This window comes from Alligator mississippiensis, chromosome 12 (assembly GCF_030867095.1).
Source record: "Alligator mississippiensis isolate rAllMis1 chromosome 12, rAllMis1, whole genome shotgun sequence".
Taxonomy (NCBI): domain Eukaryota; kingdom Metazoa; phylum Chordata; order Crocodylia; family Alligatoridae; genus Alligator; species Alligator mississippiensis.
The window spans coordinates 47,760,706-47,784,515 of record NC_081835.1 but is presented as its reverse complement, the minus strand read 5'-3'; the positions used below and the strand labels follow the sequence as shown (position 1 = coordinate 47,784,515).

Below are 23,810 nucleotides of genomic sequence, written 5' to 3'. Positions count from 1 at the left end.
GGTCAGACACGATGACCCATTGGGTCCCTTCTGACTCTATAATCTATGAATCTATGAATCACCCAGAAGATGTGCCCCTTGCAGTGGCCCACTTTGAACTGTTGAAGCATGTCCTCCTGGCCTCAAATGGCCTGGAGGTCAGCCACCTCATCTGTCCTCCAGCTGGGTCCCTGGTGCTGGCCCTGGGCAGGCTCCTCTGCCTGGGTCCTGCCACTTGCCTCACCAGCAGGGATCCTAGTGTTCCCTGTTTAAAAATTGCAAATTCTGTGATAAAAAAATCCCAGATGCTCTCATTAAATTACCCAAAATCTGCATTCTTCTGTGATTAAAATGAAACACCACTATATATCTATATCTAGAGAGAGAGAGAGATCGATCAATTGGGCAATCTTTTATTGATATATTTACAATTTTAAATAAATTTAGAAGCCTACCAGTGCCTCTATCATCATAATAAAATAATTTTCGAAATATCTATATACTTTGACATTTGCTTTTTTTTATTATAGAAAAAACAGAGCTGCCCCTGCCCCCTTAACTCACCAGGATGTGTGAACAGCTGCAGCTGGACCCACAGCTGCTTTATGGTGCTCACTCAGCAGCACTGGTATGCCAGTGCCCTGCCCCTGCCCTTGCCCGTCACTCCCAACCCACAGCCCTGCCAATGCTCCTCACCCCTGACCTGCAGCTTCTGCCTGGCCCCCACTCACTCCCAGCAGCAGCTGTATCCCAGCACCAGGACATGGGTCAAGCTGCAGCTGTCCCACCCACTGCTTTGTGGCTCTGAGCAATGCCAGCCCCTGCTGTTCTGCTCCCTGTGCCTGTGCCTTCCACCCCTCCGCCCAGCCCATCACATCCCCCAAGTGATTCCTGGGACCAGGAGCCCCCACAGGCCAGGGCTGCATGTCCCAGCACCGGTGTGGGCACAGGGCAAGGCTGCAGTGGAGCAGTTGTCCCTGCGCTATGGCTCCTGCCAGCAGGTCCTGTCCTGGCTGATGGCTGGGTATGCAGCATGTGGGGCTTGTGGGGATGAGGGGGAAAGTTCATGGGAGGGGATTTTGGGGATTGTGTGGGGTTCGTAGGTGTGGGGTTAGTGGATGGAGGTGTGGGGTTTGTGGGTAGCTTATGGGGGAGTTCATGGGGTGACTGTGTGGCGGTGGGTGGGGCTGTGTCCGGGGTGGACCTCCACCCAACCACCCCATGGGACACAGCCCTCCTCTCCCCCTCCCCACAGCAGCAGTAAGCAGCAGGCCCCCACATTGTTCATGGCCTGCTGCAGAAAGACCCCCTGGCAGTACGTGGCACCACCCTGAGACTCAGGGGCTACACATGGCACATGGAGCCAGCCCAATCCACTGGCATGCACCTTTGGACAGAACTGGGCTGGCTCCTGCCACCACCCAAGGGCTCCTGGTGCTGCAGGCAGAACCTGTGTACCATTAGGATGGGCCACATGGAGGCAGGAGCTAGCCAAGCCCTATGGCATACAGATCCTGCCTGCAGTGCCAGGAGCCCCAGGTGGTGGCAGGAGCTGGCTCAGTCCTGCTTGAAGGTGTGTGCCAGAGGACTGGACTGGCTCCATGTGCCATGTGTAGCCCTGGGGTCTTAGGTGGCTCTGCACGCTGTCAGGGAGTCTGTGTGCAGCTGCAGGGGGACTGTGAGCCATGGGGAGGTGGGTGGAGAACCCACCCGACCCACACAGTCATCTCCTTCCTACAGTCCCCTCACCCCCACACAGCCCCACCCCACAGTCCCCCACCCTCATGTCCCTACCTACTGGGGACAGAGCCGGGGTCTGAGCCACTGCTGCTAGCCTTGCCTGACTTCTATTTCCTCCATCACACTGAGACACAGTGTGTTGGAGCAGCAGGGGCATGTGGCAAGCATAGAGATGCTTTGGCCAGGTGCTAGAGCATCTCTTTGGAGGACCCAGCCTTCAGTTGCTTTGGGGCATACTCCAGGAACGTGCCCTGCACTGCTTTTTTCTGGCGTGTTTTCTTTTGATCCTGGGATTTCCCAATATCAAACTTAGAGTCCGTGCTCAGACATGCCTCCTGCAGTGCCTCAACCTGCTCTAAGACACTGCAACAGGCACGTACTCACTCATGTGGATGAAGCCAAAGTTTTTGTTCTGACATGCTACACCCTTCATGCAAAATATGGGAGAGGAACCTACATCTGTAGCGACATTTCTGAGGCAACCCACACCCTATCCAGTAATCATTGTGATGTCATAAAGGTTGGAAGCTTCAGTATCACAAATGTCTATAAACCACCAAGCAAAACTTGGGGGAACTGTCCTCTTCCATCTCTCCCCCACCCAACTGTATATGCTGGTGACTGTAATAGCCACTACATACACTGGGGTTACTCACACTCAAATGAAGATGGCGACCTGTTCCAAAACTGGGCATTCAGCAATGACCTTGCCCTGATTGATGACTCTAAACATGGTACCTTTCACTCAGCAAGATGGGACCAACTACTCTCCTGACATACATTGGGTTATGTCAGTCAACAGCCACGCACAACCAGCATCTTGCATCATTCTTGATGACTTTCCACACAGCCAACACTGTCCATCACTCATCCACATTGGCCTGCAACTCCTGGTCATTAAATGTATAAGAAAACTCAGATTGAACCTCAGGAAAACCAACTGGTCCCTATTCATGGAGACTGTTGAATGATCCATTGTTACCATTCCATGGCAAAATATCCTAGATGACGAAACCTATAAACATTTCTGTGGTGCCCTCTATAAAGCAGCACAGTCCTCTGTTCCCAGAGGATTTCACCTCTGTATACTCCTTGCTTGGATGGAGAGTGTGCTGCTCTATTAGATGAGTATGAAAAACCTGGCGATCCAGATATCACAGATCACCTGGTTGAATCACTCAATGCTGCTCATCGGGACCACTGGAAGGACTCAGTTTCTTGACTCAGTTTATACCACTCACCAATGATGGGTGTGTATTCACCCGTGCTCTGGCAATCCTGCATCTTGATAGGCAAGATCCCCTTGCGCTGGTGAAAAACTGATGCAAAGTAATCATTAAGGAGATTAGCTTTTTCCTGGATGTCAGTTGTCAGCTGCCCCATTTGGTTTAGCAAGGGTCCAACATTGCCCTTGGTTTTTTTTTGACTACCCACGTATCTAAAGAAGGACGTTTTGTTGACCTTGATTCCCGTAGTCAATTTGAGTTCAGTTTTAACTTTTGCTTTCCTGGTTTCCTCCCTACAGGTGTGGGTCAGTGCTAAATAATCCTCTTTGGTGATGTTACCTGACTTCCAACACTTACAGGTTTCTCTTTTCAGATGCAGGAGGTCCATGAGTCCCTTATTTAGCCACGGGAGTCGCCCAGCCCTTTTGCTACCTTTTCTATGGGCTGGGATGCACTTCCCTTGTGCTTCAAGGATCACATCCTTAATGAGGCACTTGATAGTGGTTTACCGCTGTATCAGAGGAGTACATCAGGAGCTTGGTGAACAACTGTTCACTAGGGCACCCCTGGAGAAGACCAGAACCAATGGATACAAACTCCTGGAAGGCCGCTTCAGGCTTAATACCAGGAAAACCTCCTTCACAGTCAGGGTGTCCAGACTGTGAAATAAACTCTCACCAGAGGTGGTGCAGTCACCTACCCTGGTGGTTTTCAAGAGGAGACTGGACAGTCACTTCACTGGGGTCACTTGACCCCAGTTGTCTTCCTGCCTAGAGCAGGGGTGCTGGACCCTATGATCTGAGAGGTCCCTTCCAGCCCCTAACAATCTATGAATCTACTAGATCATCCCCTTTGGCCAGTACCAGATCCATGAGCGCCTTACCTCTTGTTGGCCCATAGACTTCTTGAGACAAGCAGAGTTCATCAATGCAGGTGAGAAAGCTATGTGACCAATCAGATTTGGCAGAGTGCTCCTCCCATGAGATTTCAGGGTAGTTGAAGTCACCCGTGACAACCATGCATTGAGAGCATGCAGCCTCTGCCAGTTCCCTAGCTAATGCATGGTCAAGATCTTCCTCTTGGTTAGGAGGTCTGTAGTACCAATATATCCCCTTCATCACATTCCCCCTTTAATCTGACCCAGAGGGTCTCAAGGCGCCCTTCTTGGGTGCCAAACTCCATTTTTAGGGAAATGTACTGCTCCTTCACACAAAGAGCAGCACAATCCTTCCTGAAGAAGGTATAGCCATCTATACCCATGGTCCTGTCATAGGTGGAATCCTACCAGGTCTCCATTACTCCTATGAGATCGTCCTATGAGATGATTTTTATTTAGCGGGAGGGCCAGTTCCTCCTGTTTATTCCCCAGGCTCCAGGCATTTGTGTACATGCAAGTAAGCTTGCCATCAGAGGTGCTAAGCTGCCCAGCACTCCTAGAATAGTCCCATCCCTGAGCTGGGTAGGAGTGAGTTCTGTTGGGAATTCACTTGTGTCCCCTGTGCTGTATGACCTACTGACTCTTCGGTTGTCGCTTGGTGGGCTTGCACTGGTGCTTGTCTGCCCATCCCCTGGCAAGCTTAGTTTAAAGCCCTGTTGAGTAGGTCAGCCATTCTGGCTGAGAAGAGTTTCTTCCCCTTTGGAGTTAGGTGGAGGCCATCCCTTCCCAGCAGACCAATGTCTCCAGCTGTGAAGTGTGGGCTATGGTCAAAGAAGCCAAAGCCTTCACAATGGCACCAGCACCACAGTCTTCTATTGACTTCAGCAATTCGTCTCTCCCTCCTGTGCCCATGACCCGTAACCAGGAGGACTGAGGAAAAAACTACCTGTGCCCCCAATCTCTTTAGCCCCACCCCCCAGAGCCCTGTAGGCACTCATAACCCAACTGGGATTGCTCCGAGCCAGGTCATTTGTGCCCATATGGATGAGAAGCATGGGGTAGTGATTGGAGGGCCGAACAAGTTTTGGGATCCTCTCAGCTACAACCCAGATACAGGCCCTGGGAGGCAGAAGACGTCATGGGCCAAGGGTTTCATAGATTTCATAGACATTAGGGCTGGAAGGGACCTTGGAAGATCATTGAGTCCAGACCCCTGCCCTAGGGGCAGGAAGTCAGCTGGGTTTATAGGATCCCAGCAAGATAAACATCCAATTTTCTCTTGAACGCATTCAGAGTAGGTGCTTGAACCACCTCCGATGGCAGGCTATTCCAGACCTTGGGGGCTTGGACAGTAAAGAAATTCTTCCTTATGTCCAGCCTGAAATGGTCTTACAGGAGTTTATAACCATTAGACCTTGTTGTCCCTTGGGGCGCTCTGGTGAACAAACATTCTCCCAGATCCTGGTGGACACTATTTACAAACTTTTAGGTGGCCATCAGATCGCCCCTGAACCTGTGCTTTTCCAGGCTGAAGAGTCCCATAGCTCTCAGCTTGTTATCATAAGGTCTGTTTTCCTGACCTCTGATCATGCGTGTGGCTCTTCTCTGGACCCTCTCAAGCTTCTCCACATCCTTTTTGAATTGTGGAGCCCAAAACTGGACACAATACTCCAGATGCGGCCTCACCAAGGCCAAGTACAAGGGGAGAATGATGTCCCGGAATTTGCTTGAGAAGCATCTATGGATGCAAGCCAGTGTTTTGCTCGCTTTACTAGCTGGAGCATCACATTGAAGGCTCATGTTCATCTTGTGGTCAATCATGACCCCCAAGTCCCTTTCACGTGTAGTGCTAGCCAGCATAGCAGTGCCGAGCCTATAAGGATGCTGCAGGTTTTTCCTCCCAAGGTGGAGAACCTTGCATTTTTCGGTGTTAAACACCATCGGGTTCTCGTCTGCCCATTTCCTGAGCCTGTCAAAATCAGCCTGGATCACCCTCCTGTCCTCAGGTGTGAATGCTTTACCCCAAAGTTTGGTATCATCGGCGAACTTGGCCAGTCCACTTCTGACTCCAATGTCCGCATCATTAATGAAGATGTTGAACAATATAGGTCCAAAGACAGAGCCTTGAAGCACCCCAATGGTCACAGGGCTCTAAGGCGACTGCCTTCCATCAACCACCACCCTCTGGGTCTGACTACGGAGCCAATTCCCCAGCCAGCAGATCGTGGTGGACCTGAGGCCGCAGTTGGCCAGTTTTGCCAAGAGGTGATCATCGGATACCAGATCGAAGGATCAGGGAAGCAGAGTGCTCCTTCTGTCAGGGAGTCACCCATGATGATCACTCTGCACTTCTTCTTTGGAATGGTTGCAAGTTGCCTTTCTTCCTCTAGTGAAGACGAACTGAGCTGGTAGCTCAGTTGGTTCTTCTGGTGCTGTGAAGGGCTCGTATCTGTTGGTTAGTTCCAGGGGGGTGGTGACCCTGGTGCAGGGTGGCTTGGGGCTGGAGACAACTTGGAGAGGCCTCTGTGGTACAAGAGGGAGGGCTCTAGATGCAGGGGTGGGGAGGATCTTTGGGGTATGGCACATCACCACCATCATGCAGGTAGCAGCCTGGGCTACTGCTATACTGCCCCCTCTCTTCAGACTCACCACCTAGAGCTTCATGCCCCTCCTGCTTGCCCTGCCACATGAACTCATGTGCTAACTTGTGTGCCGGGCCTAGAGCATGCCTGTTTGCATGATCTGCTCATGCAGCTCCCTAGGGACTAGGCTAAGTAGGAACCATGGGGGGTGTGACCCTCCTCAGTTCCACTCAGCTGCCTCACTGGCTAGTGCCCACCCACCATGGGCCCCACTTACCGCCTGGCTCATGCTGGGGTCAGGTTTGGGGTCTGCTGAGGGTTTGCCGGGGCATGAGCTCACGGGGGCATGACCCATGCATCTCGCTCCAGAGCTGGGTCCCAACTGTCAAGTTGGATTGGACTCTTACCTACTGCCAGCATCTGGAAGGGGTCCAGGGTAAGGTTTCATAGTTTCATAGTTGGTAGGGTCGGAAGGGACCTGAGCAGATCATCAAGTCCGACCCCCTGCCATGGCAGGAAAAAGTACTGGGGTCAAACAACCCCAGCAAGGTGTTCGTCTAACCTCTTCTTAAAGACCCCCAGGGTAAGAACCAGCAGCACCCTGCTTGGAAGTTGGTTCCAGGTCCTTGCCACCCTGACTGTGAAGTAGCGCCTCCTGATGTCTAGTCTGAATCTACCCTACCAGCTTGTGACCATTATTTCTAGTCACTCCTGGTAGTGCTCAGGGGAACAGGGACTCCCCCAATGCCTGCTGGTCCCCTCTGACTAGTTTGTAACAGGCCACTAGATCCCCCCTCAGCCTTCTCTTGTGGAGGCTGAACAGGTTTAGGTCCCTTAGCCTCTCCTCGTAGGGCCTCCCCTGCTGCCCCCTGATCATGTGGGTGGCCCTCCTCTGAACCCTCTCAATGCTGTCCACATCCCTCCTGAAGTACGGTGCCCAGAACTGGATGCAGTACTCCAACTGTGGCCTGACCAGTGCTGCACAGAGTGGGAGGATCACCTCCTTAGACCTGCTCGAGATGCATCTGTGGCTGCATGACAAGGTGTGGTTGGCCTTCCTGACAGCATCCCCACACTGTCAGCCCATGTTCATTTTGGCATCAATAGTGATTCCAAGATCCTTTTCAAGAAGGGGAGGAAGGAGGACCCGGGCAACTATAGGCCAGTCATTTTCACCTCCATCCTTGGCAAAGTCTTTGAAAAAATTATCAAGGCTCACATTTGCAGGATGAACTAGAGCTCCTGCTTGCACTAAACACCTATGACTTAGTGGGGCTAACAGAAACCTGGTGGGATTCATCCCACGACTGGGCGGTACATATTGAGGGCTATAGATTGTACAGAAAGGACAGGTTGGGGAAGAAAGGGGGAGGGGTTGTGCTCTATGTCAGTGAGCAATATACATCAACCCTCATCAAGACAGAATCCAAGGTTGAGGAAGTAGAAGGATTGTGGGTTAGGCTACATGGGGGGCAAGGAGAAAGGGATTTGGTGGTAGGGGTCTGCTACAGACCCCCACATCAAGGGGAAGTAATAGATGCGGGGCTCCTGAGGCAACTCTCAGAGACCATAAAAGCTAAAGAGGCGCTAGTCATGGGGGACCTAAACTACCTGGACATCTGCTGGGAGTCACAGACAGCAAAGTCCCACCGCTCAAGAAGGTTTCTAACCTGTGTACAGGACCTCCACCTGACACAGGAGGTACATGGTCCCACTAGGGGGAATGCCATACTGGATCTGGTATTGGCAACAGGTGATGACATGGTAGGGGACCTACAGATCGGTGGCCATTTGGGGGACAGTGATCACCTAATAATAGAATCCAACATAAGACGTCGAGCGGGTAAGGTAACTAGTAGGGTGAAAGTGCTAGACTTTAGGAAAGCTGATCTCAATGAACTCAGGCGGTTAGTCAAGGACGCACTGCAGAGTAGGAGTTTTGAAGGGATGAAAGCCCAGGAAGGGTGGCTGTGCCTTAAGGAAATGATCCTTCGGGCACAAAGCAAGACAATCCCCGAGCGAGGCAAAAGAGGGAAAGGGGCCAGGAGGATTCCATGGCTGACCAGAGAAATCCAGGGCAGCCTAAGGGCCAAAAGGGGAGCACATAAAAAGTGGAAACAAGGTGAGATCACTAAAGATGAATATACCTCCTCTGCTCGTGCTTGTAGGGAGGCAGTTAGACGGGCCAAAGCTACCATGGAGCTGAGGATGGCAACCCGAGTAAAGAACAACAAGAAATTGTTTTTTAGATATATAGGGAGTAAAAGGAAGGCCCAGGGAGGAATAGCACCCCTGCTAAATGGGCAGAAACAATTGGTGACAGACAGGGGGGACAAGGCTGAACTCCTCAATGAGTTCTTTGCCTCAGTGTTCCTAAGTGAGGGACGCGACAAGTCTCTCACTGGGGTTGTAGAGAGGCAGCAGCAAAGCGCCAGACTTCCAAGCGTAGACCCTGAGATGGTGCAGAGTCACTTGGAAGAACTGGATGCCTTTAAGTCGGCAGGCCCAGATGAGCTCCATCCGAGGGTGCTGAAGGCACTGGCCAACATCATTGCAGAGCCACTGGCGGGAATATTCGAATGCTTGTGATGCACGGGCCAAGTCCTGGAGGACTGGAAAAGGGCTAACGTGGTCCCCATTTTCAAAAAGGGGAGGAAGGAGGACCCGGGCAACTATAGGCCAGTTAGTCTCACCTCCATCCTTGGTAAAGTCTTTGAAAAAAATTATCAAGGCTCACATTTGTGAGAGCCCAGCAGGACAAATTATGCTGAGGGGAAACCAGCACGGGTTTGTGGCAGGCAGTTCATGCCTGACCAACCTAGTCTCTTTCTATGACCAGGTTACGAAACGCCTGGACACAGGAGGAGGGGTGGATGTTGTATACTTAGAATTCAGGAAGGCCTTCGATATGGTATCCCACCCCCATACTGGTGAACAAGTTAAGAGGCTGTGACTTGGATGACTACACAGTCCGGTGGGTGGCGAATTGGCTAGAGGGTTGCACCCAAAGAGTCGTGGTGGATGGGTCGGTCTCGACCTGGAAGGGTGTGGGCAGTGGGGTCCCGCAGGGCTCAGTCCTTGGACCGATACTCTTTAATGTCTTCATCAGTGACTTGGACGAGGGAGTCAAATGTACTCTGTCCAAGTTTGCAGATGACACAAAGCTATGGGGAGATGTGGACACGCCGGAGGGCAGGGAACAGCTGCAGGCAGACCTGGATAGGTTGGACAAGTGGGCAGAAAACAACAGAATGCAGTTCAACAAGGAGAAATGCAAAGTGCTGCACCTAGGGAGGAAAAATGTCCAGCACACCTACAGCCTAGGGAATGACCTGCTGGGTGGCACAGAGGTGGAAAGGGATCTTGGAGTCCTAGTGGACTCCAAGATGAACATGAGTCAGCAGTGTGACGAAACCATCAAAAAAGCCAATGGCACTTTATCGTGCATCAGCAGACGCATGACGAATAGGTCCAAGGAGGTGATACTTCCCCTCTATCGGGCGCTGGTCAGACCGCAGTTGGAGTACTGCGTGCAATTCTGGGCACCGCACTTCAAGAGGGATGCAGATAACCTGGAGAGGGTCCAGAGAAGGGCCACTCGTATGGTTAAGGGCCTGCAGACCAAGCCCTATGAGGAGAGACTAGAGAAACTGGACCTTTTCAGCCTCCGCAAGAGAAGGTTGAGAGGCGACCTTGTGGCTGCCTATAAGTTCATCACGGGGCACAGAAGGGAATTGGTGAGTATTTATTCGCCAAGGTGCCCCCGGGGGTTACAAGAAACAATGGCCACTAGCTAGCAGAGAGCAGATTTAGATTGGACATTAGGAAGAACTTCTTCACAGTTCGAGTGGCCAAGGTCTGGAACGGGCTCCCAAGGGAGGTGGTGCTCTCCCCTACCCTGGGGGTCTTCAAGAGGAGGTTAGATGAGTATCTAGCTGGGCTCATCTAGACCCAGCACTCTTTCCTGCTTATGCAGGGGGTCGGACTCGATGATCTATTGAGGTCCCTTCCGACCCTAACATCTATGAATCTATGAATTTGTGAGAGCCCGGCAGGACAAATTATGCTGAGGGGAAACCAGCATGGGTTCGTAGCAGGCAGATCGTGCCTGACTAATCTAGTCTCTTTTTATGACCAGGTTACGAAACGCCTGGACACAGGAGTAGGGATGGATACTTAGACTTCAGGAAGGCCTTCGATACGGTATCCCACCCCATACTGGTGAACAAGTTAAGAGGCTGTGACGTGGATGACTACACAGTCCAGTGGGTGGCGAATTGGCTAGAGGGTTGCACCCAAAGAGTCGTGGTGGATGGGTCGGTTTCGACCTGGAAGGGTGTGGGCAGTGGGGTCCTGCAGGGCTCGGTCCTTGGACCAATACTCTTTAATGTCTTCATCAGCGACTTGGACGAGGGAGTGAAGTGTACTCTGTCCAAGTTTGCAGATGACACAAAGCTATGGGGAGAAGTGGACATGCCGGAGGGCACAGGGAACAGCTGCAAGCAGACCTGGACAGGTTGGACAAGTGGGCAGAAAACAACAGAATGCAGTTCAACAAGGAGAAATGCAAAGTGCTTCACCTAGGGAGGAAAAATGTCCAGCACACCTACTACCTAGGAAATGACCAGCTGGGTGGCATGGAAGTGGAAAGGGATCTTGGAGTCCTAGTGGACTCCAAGATGAACATGAGTCAGCAGTGTGACGAAGCCATCAGAAAAGCTAATGGCACTTTATCATGCATCAGCAGATGCATGACGAATAGATCCAAAGAGGTAATACTTCCCCTCTATCGGGCACTGGTCAGACCGCAGTTGGAGTACTGCGTGCAATTCTGGGCACCGCACTTCAAGAGGGATGCGGATAACCTGGAAAGGGTCCAGAGAAGGGCCACTCATATGGTTAAGGGCTTGCAGACCAAGCCCTACGAGGAGAGACTAGAGAACCTGGACGTTTTCAGCCTCCGCAAGAGAAGGTTGAGAGGCAACCTTGTGGCTGCCTATAAGTTCATCACGGGGGCGCAGAAGGGAATTGGTGAGGTTTTATTCACCAAGGCGCCCCTGGGGGTTACAAGAAATAATGGCCACAAGCTAGCAGAGAGCAGATTTAGACTGGACATTAGGAAGAACTTCTTCACAGTTAGAGTGGCCAAGGTCTGGAATGGGCTCCCAAGGGAGGTGGTGCTCTCCCCTACTCTGAGGGTCTTCAAGAGGAGGTTGGATATGCATCTAGCTGGGGTCATCTAGACCCAGCACTCTTTCCTGCCTATACAGGGGGTCGGACGCGATGATCTATTGAGGTCCCTTCCAGCCCTAACATCTATGAATCTATGAATCTATGAATTTTCTGCCTCCGCACTGACAAGAAGGGAGTTCCCCAGCCTGTAGGTCTGCTGCTGGTTCTTCCTCCCCAGATGCAGCACCTTGCACTTGTCAGTGTTGAAACCCATCCTGTCCTCATCTGCCAACCCCTGTAGCCTGTCTAGTTCCAATTGCAGCCTATTCCTCCCTTCTAGCATGCCAGGATCCCCCCACATCTTAGTGTCATCAGCAAATTTGAATAGGGTGCTTTTTACCCCCTTGTCCAAGTCACTGATGAACACGTTGAACAGCGCAGGTCCAAGGACCGAGCCCTGGGGAACCCCACTGCCCACATCCCTCCAGGTCAAAAATGACCCATCCACCACCACTCTCTGGGTGCGGCTCTCCATCCAGTTAGCGACCCATTTGACTGTGTAGGTGTCAAGGCCACAGTCCCCTAATTTTTTAATGAGAATGGGGTGAGAGAGAGTGTCGAAGGCCTTCCTGAAGTCCAGAAAGACTACGTCCACTGCTACCCCTGCATCTAAGGATTTTGTGACCTGGTCAATAGCAGGGGAACTCTTATTCATCACCTTGCTAGCACCACCTGGGGTGCAAGTCTCCAAACACCTCACTTTGGCACTTCTGTATACTCCTGCTGAGTACTGTGCATCAGTATGGGGCCGAAGCACGCACATAAGCTAGTGGACTCTAGCCTTAACAGCGTCATGAGTAACATCACTGGATGCCTTATGCCAACTCCATTTGACTACTTACCAGTCCTCTCAAGCATTCCATCCCCTGACATCCAGAGACAAGCTGCCACCCTGGCCCTAGGCCTCAAAGCTCAAAATCTGAACCATTCTCTGCACTCTGGCTTAGTCGTCTCAAGCCAGAAAAAAACAACTATTGTCTGAAGTCTTGGAATCCGTTCTTCATTTAGGCCAATAAACTCATCGAATTTGCAGTTGGCATGTCACCCACAGCATGGACCTCCCATCAGTGGAGCAGAAAAAAGGCTGCACAAGAACTGCAGCTAAAGAACTTCACTCCCATACCAGCTTCTGCTCCTCAGGCTGGCAGCTGCCCCTCAGGGCCTGGATTGCTCTTAACTGTCTCAGAATAGGCACTGGACAGTTTAAAGCAAGCTTGCATTCTAGGGGCCTCTCCAATGACATTGGTTGCAACTGTGGTGCTCAAACTCAAACAGCCTACCACACCATCTATGAATGTCCTCGTGGCCCTTCTTCAGGTGCCCAAGGTCTTATTGACATTGACCATTCTACCTATTGCTGGCTTTCTGGTCCTTATGCCTCTGCCATATGAGTGTGGCAACACTTGCTTCATAATCACTACTACCACCACCACCACCTGCAAGGATCCATCACTAGAAACTTCCCTGCCCTGAAAGCTTGAGTGATAGGGAGATATCCTCAGAACACTTCTACTGAATTGGACCCCACACAAAACAGCTGCCAAAGGAGGGGCTGCCTTCTTTTACTCAGTAGCTCCTGGACTTGAGCATGTACTCCCCCCACCTCAGGATATCCAAATTTCAAACCATCTACTATCTAACGGGGATGTAAATCCACCTCGCACAGCAGAGTCCTCCCTGCCACTTATTAGTGGATGGGATGTGGCTATATCCATCTGTCCTGTTGGAGCTATTGAACTTGTTACAAAACACTTAAATATCCACAGGAGTATGGACTGGAAGCTAGGTCTCCCCTATATAAGTGAATGTTGTAACCATTAAGACAGAGAGAAAGCCTTACTCTCTCCCCAGCCCAGGCCAATGGAGATTTCAGTAATTCACAAATGGCTTCATCTTGAGACTGATGGGTCCCACCCCAGATAATCCCTTTGCCTGGTGGATAGGAGACTTTCCTGGGAGGACAGAGAGAGATAGTTCAGCCTCAATAGACAGAGGAGAGACTTGAATGAGCCTCCTGAGGCCTGGAAGTGTTCTAACCCATAGGTTTATGGGGAAAAAGGTGGGTGACAACCAACTTTTCCCTTCACCTATTCTGCGTGAGGAAGGACTAGAGTAGGGGGCCTAATAGGAGCAGGCTCAGGGCTGTGAATCTTGTGTGGCGGGATGTCCCTCTGTGACGTTAGAATCTTAACTCTTTCCCTTCAGCCTCTTCAGCTCCTTCCTTAAACACTCTAGTCTTTCTGGGTGCCAAAGCCGGGCACCCAGCTTTTCCCATGCAGTGTCTAGGAAGACTGGCTATTCGCTCAGGGCTGGAAGTTCCCTTAAGCAGTGGCCTACAAGCAGATGTGACAATGTTTAGCACCAAAATCTGTTTTGTGGATGTAGGACTTAGCTTCTTTGTGGCTCAGTTCCATAGAAGTGGCTCAGTTCCATGCCTGCGTAATGGGAATAACAGCCCTGCCACCCTCCTCCACAGGAATTGGGCTGTGAGAGGCTCAGATACTACCATAACTGTGGGGGGGGAGGGGCATAAAAGTTTACAAAAAAATTGACTTTCAAAAGCCAAGGAGAAGCATTACAGTAGCAATGGGAATGTGAGATCACAAAGGAACTTGGTTCTTTGGGGAGATGGTGTCCAGGCCACTCAGCCCGGATTAGTATCCCTGGGGGCCCCTAAGGCACTGGGAGCCAGCCTTTTAGGCAGGTGTGCCATAAATTAGCCTCACGCCCCCCCAAGTGCCACTCTTATCCTCATCCCCTGCCCAATCAGCTGCTCTGCCTTTTGCTCCCTGCTCTACCTGCTACTGTGCTGGCTGTCCCCTCCCCAGTCTACCACATGCCACACACAGAGGTGGCCCATAGCACTTGCTGCAGGCTGGCCACTCCTGCCCTTGGGGAATGGTCAGCTTCTGCCATCCTCCTTCAAAATACAGCACATTTTGGAGCTCTACTTCCATGCAGATTCCCTGCTGCTGTCATCTCATCTGATTCTCCTCCCCTGGCTAGAACTATCTTCACCAGTATTTTGCATTGCTGGAGTTCAGCAAAGAGCAATGACATCCTCTGGGAAAGGGGCCAGGGGACCAAGGATCCAATCTCTATTTCCTGGCACTGCTAAGAAAGAGGAATGATGGGCTGGCAAATCTGTGCCCACATTTAATCATTTGCCTATAGGCCCTAATTACTTGGAAAGTTACAATTAAGAGGAGATGAAAAGGAGATGAACAGGAACTAGGTTTTGAAAATGGCCTTGGGCAGGGACTGTTTTCCAACCAAACCAATATTAATAGCTGCATAGTGTTAACAGTTGCATTGATAACATCATGGAGAGGTATATTAGAAATGTCTAATGAAGAGACAGTTACAAATGAGCTAACTATAGAACTAGGCCAAATCACAAATCTGCTTATTAACTGGGCAGGATCCCCTCCAACCTTCCCACACCCAGTTGGTTCAGGAGAGGTTCTGAATACTTCAGTCCTTTAGAGTGGAGGGTCTTGGTCAGGAGAGGCTCCCAAGGGGCCCGGAGAAGGTGAAAGACCTGCAGGAGTAACTCAGGTGAACCACTCAAGCTGTCATAGCCATTAGAGTGGAGGTCACAAGTAGGAGATTCCTGCAAGACCTAGAAGGCATTTCAAGCCAGGTGGCTCCATTTTAGTGTATCCTGGAAACAAGATGAGAGCTGCTTTACCCCCAAGCCAGCCTAGCATTGCTTCTCTGGCCACCGGCCCTCCAATGAAACCTGACACAAACTTGGCCTTGACAAGAGAGTCCTCAGTGGAAAGGCTGTGAAATGTACTCAGGGCCAGGAGACTACCATTGGTTTAAATCAATGGTTCTCAATGTTTTTTGTACCTGGACCCATTTGTAAACATCAATGGTCAGTCCCAGCCCAGTAAATAGTTTAAGTAGCTAGCCTCCTGTCAGCCTGCAAGGGAAAACTTGTGGTTTCCCACATTTTTGTCCTTTAAAGGAGAAAATCTGTGATTTTCCAAGTTTTTCAGTGATTGTTCATGACCCTTCCATATATTCTTGTGACCCACTTTTGGATTGTGACTCACAGGTTGAGAAACATTGATTTAAATGACTTGGAAGTGTCTCAGCCCAGTTCTCAGCCGAACACATTACAAAACCCAAACTGCAGAGGATGCTGCACTGGGCCCTGAAGATGGAACTGACAGAGAACTGACCCCTTTTTTTAGTTCTGGAGATGACCTTTCCACTGGCATGGGAGGTAGCAGGTAGAGGGGAAGCCAGCACAGTGAGAGCCTAGGTAGCACCTGCTTTGGGGTTAAACAAAGGGCTGGATGTGGCAGGAGGGGAGGTCCATAGCCCCTCTCTAACAGGCATCAGCAAGTCCCTTACCCTCGTTGCACTTGCAGATGAATGGCTTCCTCTCCTCGCAGAGTGCGTCCCTTAGAAGTCCAGTCCCTGTGTCCAGCCACACACAATCCTTCAGGCCACCATCAGCCAGGTCATCTCTCAGGTGCCTACCCCGAAACACAGAGGAGAAGCAGTTACTGCCATGGTGTCTCAAGCACTGGGCAACATCAAGACTGGGCTAACATATTCTGTGCGCTGGGAATTGTCCCCTGTACCCAGTTCTCCCTACCATTTCCCCCTTGTGAACACCTGTTGTGCAAGCCCCCTACTGCAAGGCCCTTCTCCTTGGGGTACTACGGTGGGAACTCTCAGGAAGCCCTGGCTTGTCTTCACCCTTGATGACACCAAGGCTGGATGGGCACAATGTGCCCTCAGCATCATGGCTGAGTACCTGCACCAACACCTCATCTCTGCAATGGCTGGCTGAGGCAGCAGGCTGTGCTGGGCTCCCTCTGGCTGCCCTAGAGGCTCCCCATCCAGCCAGAAGCAGCACACTGACAGCCTACTCATCCAGACTAGAGCCTGCTCAGCTGTTCTTCCCAGGTACAGACCTTGATCCCCCTACTACCTAACCCGGGGACTTTTTACATGCTCCCTAAAATCCACAAACAAGGGAACCCTGGCAGACCTATCATATCCAACCATGGGACCCTAACTAAGGAAATATCAGGTTTCATTGAATCAATCCTAAAACTGCTTGTCACCCACAGAGCAAGTTTTGTACAAGACACTACAGACTTTCTATGGAAACTTAAAAACATAAACCACCTTCCCAGCAACACGCTCCTAGCCACCATAGACGTTACCAGCCTATATACCAACATCCCACACCAGGATGGCATCCAAGCCTGCCTTACATATCTACAGGAACAAGATTACAACTCAGAATACAGACCCAAAGATATTACTGACCTTATACACTTCACCCTCACACACAACAATTTCACTTTTAATAATCAACACTTCCTCCAGATGATGGGAACAGCTATGGGCACTAAAATGGCCCCACAGTATGCCAACCTTTTTATAAGCCACCTGGAAGAAGACTTCCTCAAGAACTGCATCATCAAACCCTTGCTATACTTAAGATATATCGATGACATCTTCATCATTTGGACTGAAAACCTGCAATCTCTGATTGAGTTCCATCAGAAATTCAACAATTACCATCCCTCCATCCAACTTTCTCTAGAATACTCCAGCACCAACATCTCCTTTTTAGATACGATGATCAGTATCCAGAATGATAAAATACAGACCACGTTATACAAAAAACCCACAGACCAATGTATGTATTTGCATAGAACCAGCAATCACCCTAAACACACCAAAAAAGCTGTGATATACAGCCAAGCCCTCAGATACCACCGCATTTGCACTGAAGAGAACACCCGGGATTGCCACCTCACCAACCTTAAAAAGGCTTTCACCCAGCAAGGACACTCCTCCAGAGAGGTAGATCGCATGTTTGAAAGAGCCACCTGGATACCACGTGAAGAACTGCTGCAGTACAGAAGAAAAACCCCCACAAATCGCACACCGCTGGTTATGACGTATCACCCCTCCCTTGAACCGGTACGGAAAATCCTCAAACAATTGCAACCCATACTAGACAGAGACCCTATTCTTAAAAAGATCTTCCCAGAGCCACCCATCCTAGCCTTTAAACAAGCACCGAACCTCTCTAACCTCATCACCAGAAGCAAACTTCCTCTAGCCCAGAACACACCTAAAGGATCCAGACTGTGCCATGACAAGAAATGCAAAACCTGCCAACACATCTCCACCACCTCCACTATTACTACACCCCACAACAGAGCCATCAGCATCCCAGATCTTACAGCTGCACCTCCAGAAATGTGATATACCTCATCCAATGCACCAAATGCCCCGATGGAAAATACGTAGGAGAGACCAAACAACAACTGCACACCAGAATGAATGCACACTGGAAATCCATCAAAGACAGAAATACCCAATTACCTGTGGGGGCACATTTCTCACAAGAAAAACACTCTCTCTCCAATCTCTCAGTCCTGATCCTCAAAGGAAACTTACACAACACTTCCCAGAGATGAGCCTATGAACTCCACTTCATCAACCTCCTAGATACTAAAAATAATGGACTAAATATAGACATTGGATTTATGACACGTTATACCTGCCTGACATCTGACTCCCCAGGTATCTCTCCACTTTCATCCCCGTTCTTCCCCCCCCCCAGCCTGTCTCTCACCCATTGACTCCTCAATCTACATTTTCACTGACTACCTGTCTTGTATGCATACCAGCCCAGCCACTGGCTTCTTTACTTTTCATTCCATCCAGAAAGAGCACACACCAACTGCTGAAACTTCCTTAGCCTGATGAAGGGTTTTTGAACCCAAAAGCTTGCTTAATAATTATTTTCCAACTATTTGGGTTGGTCTAATAAAAGATATCAGATTCACCCAAGGAACCTTGTCTTCCCAGGGGTGACTTTTTTATTTTGACTGCCACCATGTGGCAAAATGGTGAACTCTCCCTTTAAACGAGGAGGGCAGCTGGGTTGAAGCTGGCAGTTCAAACAGTGAAAGTACCAGAGCAGAGCTCACCCTTGGGCACTTCTGGCCGTGAGTCAGGCTTGCCGCCATCTGGGCCAAGTGGGATACATCTAACAACTCCAGAGCATGCACAGGGCACAGCAACAGACTCTGAATGCCACCTCCCTGGCAGTAGATTCATAGATTCATAGATGTTAGGGTCAGAAGGGACCTCAATAGATCATCGAGTCCGACCCCCTGCATAAGCAGGAAAGAGTGCTGGGTCTAGATGAGCCCAGCTAGATACTCATCTAACCTCCTCTTGAAGACCCCCAGGGTAGGGGAGAGCACCACCTCCCTTGGGAGCCCGTTCCAGACCGTGGCCACTCTCTGTGAAGAAGTTCTTCCTATTGTCCAATCTAAATCTGCTCTCTGCTAGCTTGTGGCCATTATTTCTTGTAACCCCCGGGGGCGCCTTGGTGAATAAAACCTCACCAATTCCCTTCTGTGCCCCCGTGATGAACTTATAGGCAGCCACAAGGTCGCCTCTCAACCTTCTCTTGAGGAGGCTGAAAAGGTCCAGGTTCTCTAGTCTCTCCTCATAGGGCTTGGTCTGCAGGCCCTTAACCATACGAGTTGCCCTTCTCTGGACCCTCTCCAGGTTATCTGCATCCTTCTTGAAGTGTGGCGCCCAGAATTGCACGCAGTACTCCAACTGCGGTCTGACCAGCGCCCGATAGAGGGGAAGTATCACCTCCCTGGACCTATTCATCATGCATCTGCTGATGCACGATAAAGTGCCATTGGCTTTTCTGATGGCTTCGTCACACTGCCGGCTCATGTTCATCTTGGAGTCCACTAGGACTCCAAGATCCCTTTCCACCTCTGTGCCACCCAGCAGGTCATTCCCTAGGCTGTAGCTGTGCTGGACATTTTTCCTCCCTAGGTGCAGCACTTTGCATTTCTCCTTGTTGAACTGCATCCTGTTGTTTTCTGCCCACTTGTCCAACCTATCCAGGTCTGCCTGCAGCTGTTCCCTGCCCTCTGGCGTGTCCACTTCTCCCCATAGCTTTGTGTCATCTGCAAACTTGGACAGAGTACATTTGACTCCCTCGTCCAAGTCACTGATGAAGACATTAAAGAGTATCGGTCCAAGGACTGAGCCCTGCGGGACCCCACTGCCCACACCCTTCCAGGTTGAGACCGACCCATCCACCACGACTCTTTCGGTGCGGCCCTCTAGCCAATTCGCCACCCACCGGACTGTGTAGTCATCCACATCACAGCCTCTTAACTTGTTCACCAGTATGGGGTGGGATACCGTATCGAAGGCCTTCCTGAAGTCTAAGTATACGACATCCACCCCTCCTCCTGTGTCCAGGCATTTCGTAACCTGGTCATAGAAAGAGACTAGATTGGTCAGGCACAATCTGCCCGCCACAAACCCATGCTGGTTTCCCCTCAGCATAATTTGCCCTGCCGGGCTCTCACAAATGTGAGCCTTGATAATTTTTTCAAAGACTTTACCAAGGATGGAGGTGAGACTGACTGGCCTATAGTTGCCCAGGTCCTCCTTCCTCCCCTTTTTGAAAATGGGGACCACGTTAGCCCTTTTCCAGTCCTCCGGGACTTGGCCCATGCGCCATGAGCGTTCGAATATTCTCGCCAGTGGCTCTGCAATGATGTTGGCCAGTGCCTTCAGCACCCTCGGATGGAGCCCATCCAGGCCTGCCGATTTAAAGGCATCCAGTTCTTCCAAATGACTCTGCACCACCTCAGGATCTACGTATGGAAGTCTGGCGCCTTGCTCCTGCCTCTCTACAACCCCAGTGAGAGACTTGTCGTGCCCCTCACTTAGGAACACTGAGGCAAAGAACTCGTTGAGGAGTTCAGCCTTGTCCCCCCTGTCTGTCACCAATTGTTTCTGCCCATTTAGCAGTGGTCCTATTCCTCCCTGGGCCTTCCTTTTACTCCCAATATATCTAAAAAACAATTTCTTGTTGTCTTTTACTTGGGTTGCCATCCTCAGCTCCATGGTAGCTTTGACCCGCCTAACTGCCTCCCTACAAGCACGAGCAGAGGAGGTATATTCATCTTTAGTGATCTCACCTTGTTTCCACTTTTTATGTGCTCCCCTTTTGGCCCTTAGGCTGCCCTGGATTTCTCTGGTCAGCCATGGAAGCCTCCTGGCCCCTTTCCCTTTTTTGCCTCGCTCGGGGATCGTCTCGCTTTGTGCCCGAAGGATCGTTTCCTTTAGGCACAGCCACCCTTCTTGGGCTCCCATCCCTTCAAAACTCCTACTCTGCAGTGCTTCTTTGACTAATCGCCTGAGTGCATTGAGATCAGCTTTCCTAAAGTCTAGCACTTTCACCCTACTAGTTACCTTACCCACTTGACGTCTTATGTTGAATTCTATTATTAGGTGAAAGCAAGTAGATAGCAAGAGAAAGACCCAGGCTCAGGGGCCAGTCCCTGTGGCCAGCACTTGGCAAAGAAAAAGTCTTGTACAAGTAGCACAGATCACAGAGGGGGGCAGATCTACAATTCCTATGCTCCCTGTTCTGTTCTGGGCCTAGGCCTGCTCCTGGGTGAGCTCAGGGGTAAAACTCCCAGCACCCTGAGCTAAGGAAGAGTTTGCCCTGGCTCTCAGCCCTGCTGAGTATCACATACCACTCACAGCCCCACCAGAGAGATCCCCCAACCTCTCCACCCCCTCTCCCCTACCCACACACATATAACAACCAACCAACCTGTAGCCTGCACTGCACTCCCTGGTGCAAGACACAGGAGTGTGATGTTTGCTTCTTGGAGAGATACCTCCATTAAACAGAACTGTGTGGTTATCTGTCATTTTGGACTTAATACCCAAACAAAGGTATTGGAAAAGTAAGTTTCAGATCAGCCTAACATTGCAATATTTTGTATGTATTTGGAAAAATATAAAAAATATATTTGGGGTTGAATGAAACAATTCCTTTCCTTCCCTGCCAGACCATTTCTATGTCCCTGGGACAAGTCCAGATTCACACAGGCCCTGGCACAAGAGCTTCCTGGTCATGGCAACAAGTGTCATACAAGACAATGCACTCACTCTGTGAGTTGCCTGCTGATGGGATCTTGTGTGGTCCACTGAAATACAGATTCATGTGTCTGGTCATTAAGGCCTGTCCAGAAAGGGCCCTGGAAATTTGAACAGATCCAGTCCTGGAAGGAAACAAGAAAACCTGAGGGTTACAGGACAGAGATCTCTCTTACATGCTTAACCAGTATTTTCAAACATCTGGACCTACTAGGAACTTCAACCTCACCTGTAGACACCAGAATAAAAGTGCCTTAATGTCCAATAGTGCTAAGCCAGACAGTGGGTATGACCCCTGCCCCTGCCTTTGCATGTACGGTGCTAGACAGCTGTTGTGTCTTATTGTTTTCCTTGCAGTGTCCCTTGAAAGCCAAAGCCCTCATGTTCAGCACTGCACAGCTCAGTTTGCTTGTGGCAGTTTTGCAGCACTGGGGACTCCATGTTCTCTGCCATGAGGAACCAGAGGCTTTCTTGGTTTCTCTCTCTCCACAGGACTAGACTGGGTCAAGTCAGAGGCAGAGCAAGTAGAAGTTCTACATACATATACTGAGGACAATTGTTAAGTTCCACCCTGGATATGAGTCTAGAGAATTATAATAATAAAGAACTGTAGTTCAACACAGAAGTGTCCAGAGTGTTGTTGCTGAACTCACAACATATCAACAGCCAACTGCGCAGACTGGCCCTCACAATAGTTTGGGATTTGTTTCCTAGACACGGAGTTTGTAACAGCTGACCCTGCTCTCCCCTTTCTGCACCATCTCTCAGCTCTGCTTTGAAAGCAGCTCAAAAGGGAGCGCTGTGATAGCCTCCAGGCTGGGAAGAAGGGTTATGGTGTAGCACTGTGTCCTGCTCATCTCACCAAGAGCAAAGGGCTTGTGGCCAAGACAGCTTTCTGAGTCCCCCTGGAGGTGTGCTATGGTGTCAAGTCAGGCATGGCTGGCTCATACCTTCTCCTGGGTGGAGTTGAGGTACAGCAACTCCGTGCGTCTGAACCTCCGGCACACCTGCAGGGCCTTCTGCCACGTGTGGACCAGTGAGGCATCCCAGTAGTAGCAGCTGCCATTCCACTGCCTCCACCCAGGATCCAGCGGACAGAGGATATGGGGAACTGCCATGAAGAAGAGATACCAGAGAGAACAATGACTGCCACTGTGAACTATGAAGGAACAGTTTTTCCCCCCACAACCCATCCTCAGTATACAGGACTCTGAGCCACAAGTGGCTGAAGGAGGACTGTGGCTACCCTCAGAAGGAGCCTGAAGAGATGAGGGTTGTCTGCATAGACCTCATGGGTACTGTCACTGGAAAGGCTGTGATTTTGGGAACATCCCCACAGGGTTGTGTTCCAGGAGAAGCTAAGGTTGGGATCTGCCCCACCACTATGGGAGCCACTGTGGGACAGCAGGAGGTGTCTGAAAGCAGACACAACACACAGCAAGAGGTGCAGCTCAGAGGGAACCAGAACCCACCAGATCCTACCCCTCCAGCCAGCTCAGCCATGCCCCTCTGGCCCTGTCCCATTTCCCCAGCCACATGGACTGGCAAGCACATACATGCACCAACACATACATGGCCTCAGGGCCGCTCTTCTGGTTTTTGCTCTTCTCAGCCCCTATCTTTCATTTATTTTAAATAAATTATTTTTTTATTTATTTATCTGTTTACTGGGATGCTGTGTTAAGTTCTGGGGCCAGACCTGTTGTTGCATCCTCACTTGCTTTGCTGGCTGTGAGCCATTATCTAAGTGTTTCTGCTCCCCTCTCTCTTGCTCAGGGGGTTTGTGCTCAGGGAACTCAAAGCAGGGTGAGCCCCTGCCTGATCAGCAAATGCCAATGATATGCACAGCCCCAGATCACAGACCTTGTGTCACCAGTTCCCCTCTGCTTTCTGGAAGCATGTACCACCCTTGGCAGCACCTCACAGAACTCCAATATCCTTGCCCTGGGAATGAACTGTCCTTTCCCCATATGTTGCTGCTGCTAGCTTGGAACTGGCTGGAACTCAGCAGCCATCAATGAGTGCCCAGTGACAACTGAACAGGAGTCACCAGCACTGAGTCTAGGACCTGCAGGGCTCTTGGCTCAAGGGCACTGCAGAGCACCCAGGGTTTAGGCAGAACTGAGTGGTGCCCTTTAGCATGTGGCTACCCCCAGGCATCCCAATGAGCATCTGGGCAATGGGACTTCC

At 50.6% G+C, this 23,810-nt stretch overlaps 1 protein-coding gene across 2 annotated transcripts in view; it reads right to left on the bottom strand.

Moving 5' to 3' along the window:
• LOC132243312 (C-type mannose receptor 2-like) overlaps positions 1–23,810 on the bottom strand; it is a 50,365-nt gene that overhangs the window by 21,780 nt on the left and 4,775 nt on the right. For both annotated transcript variants that reach the window (XM_059715440.1, XM_059715441.1), the window contains exons 6-8: positions 22,571–22,731; positions 21,633–21,745; positions 16,002–16,126 (exon numbers count right to left, since the gene is read on the bottom strand). In XM_059715440.1, coding sequence (XP_059571423.1) covers positions 16,002–16,126; positions 21,633–21,745; positions 22,571–22,731 — 399 coding nt within the window. The remainder of the gene's footprint in view (positions 1–16,001; positions 16,127–21,632; positions 21,746–22,570; positions 22,732–23,810) is intronic.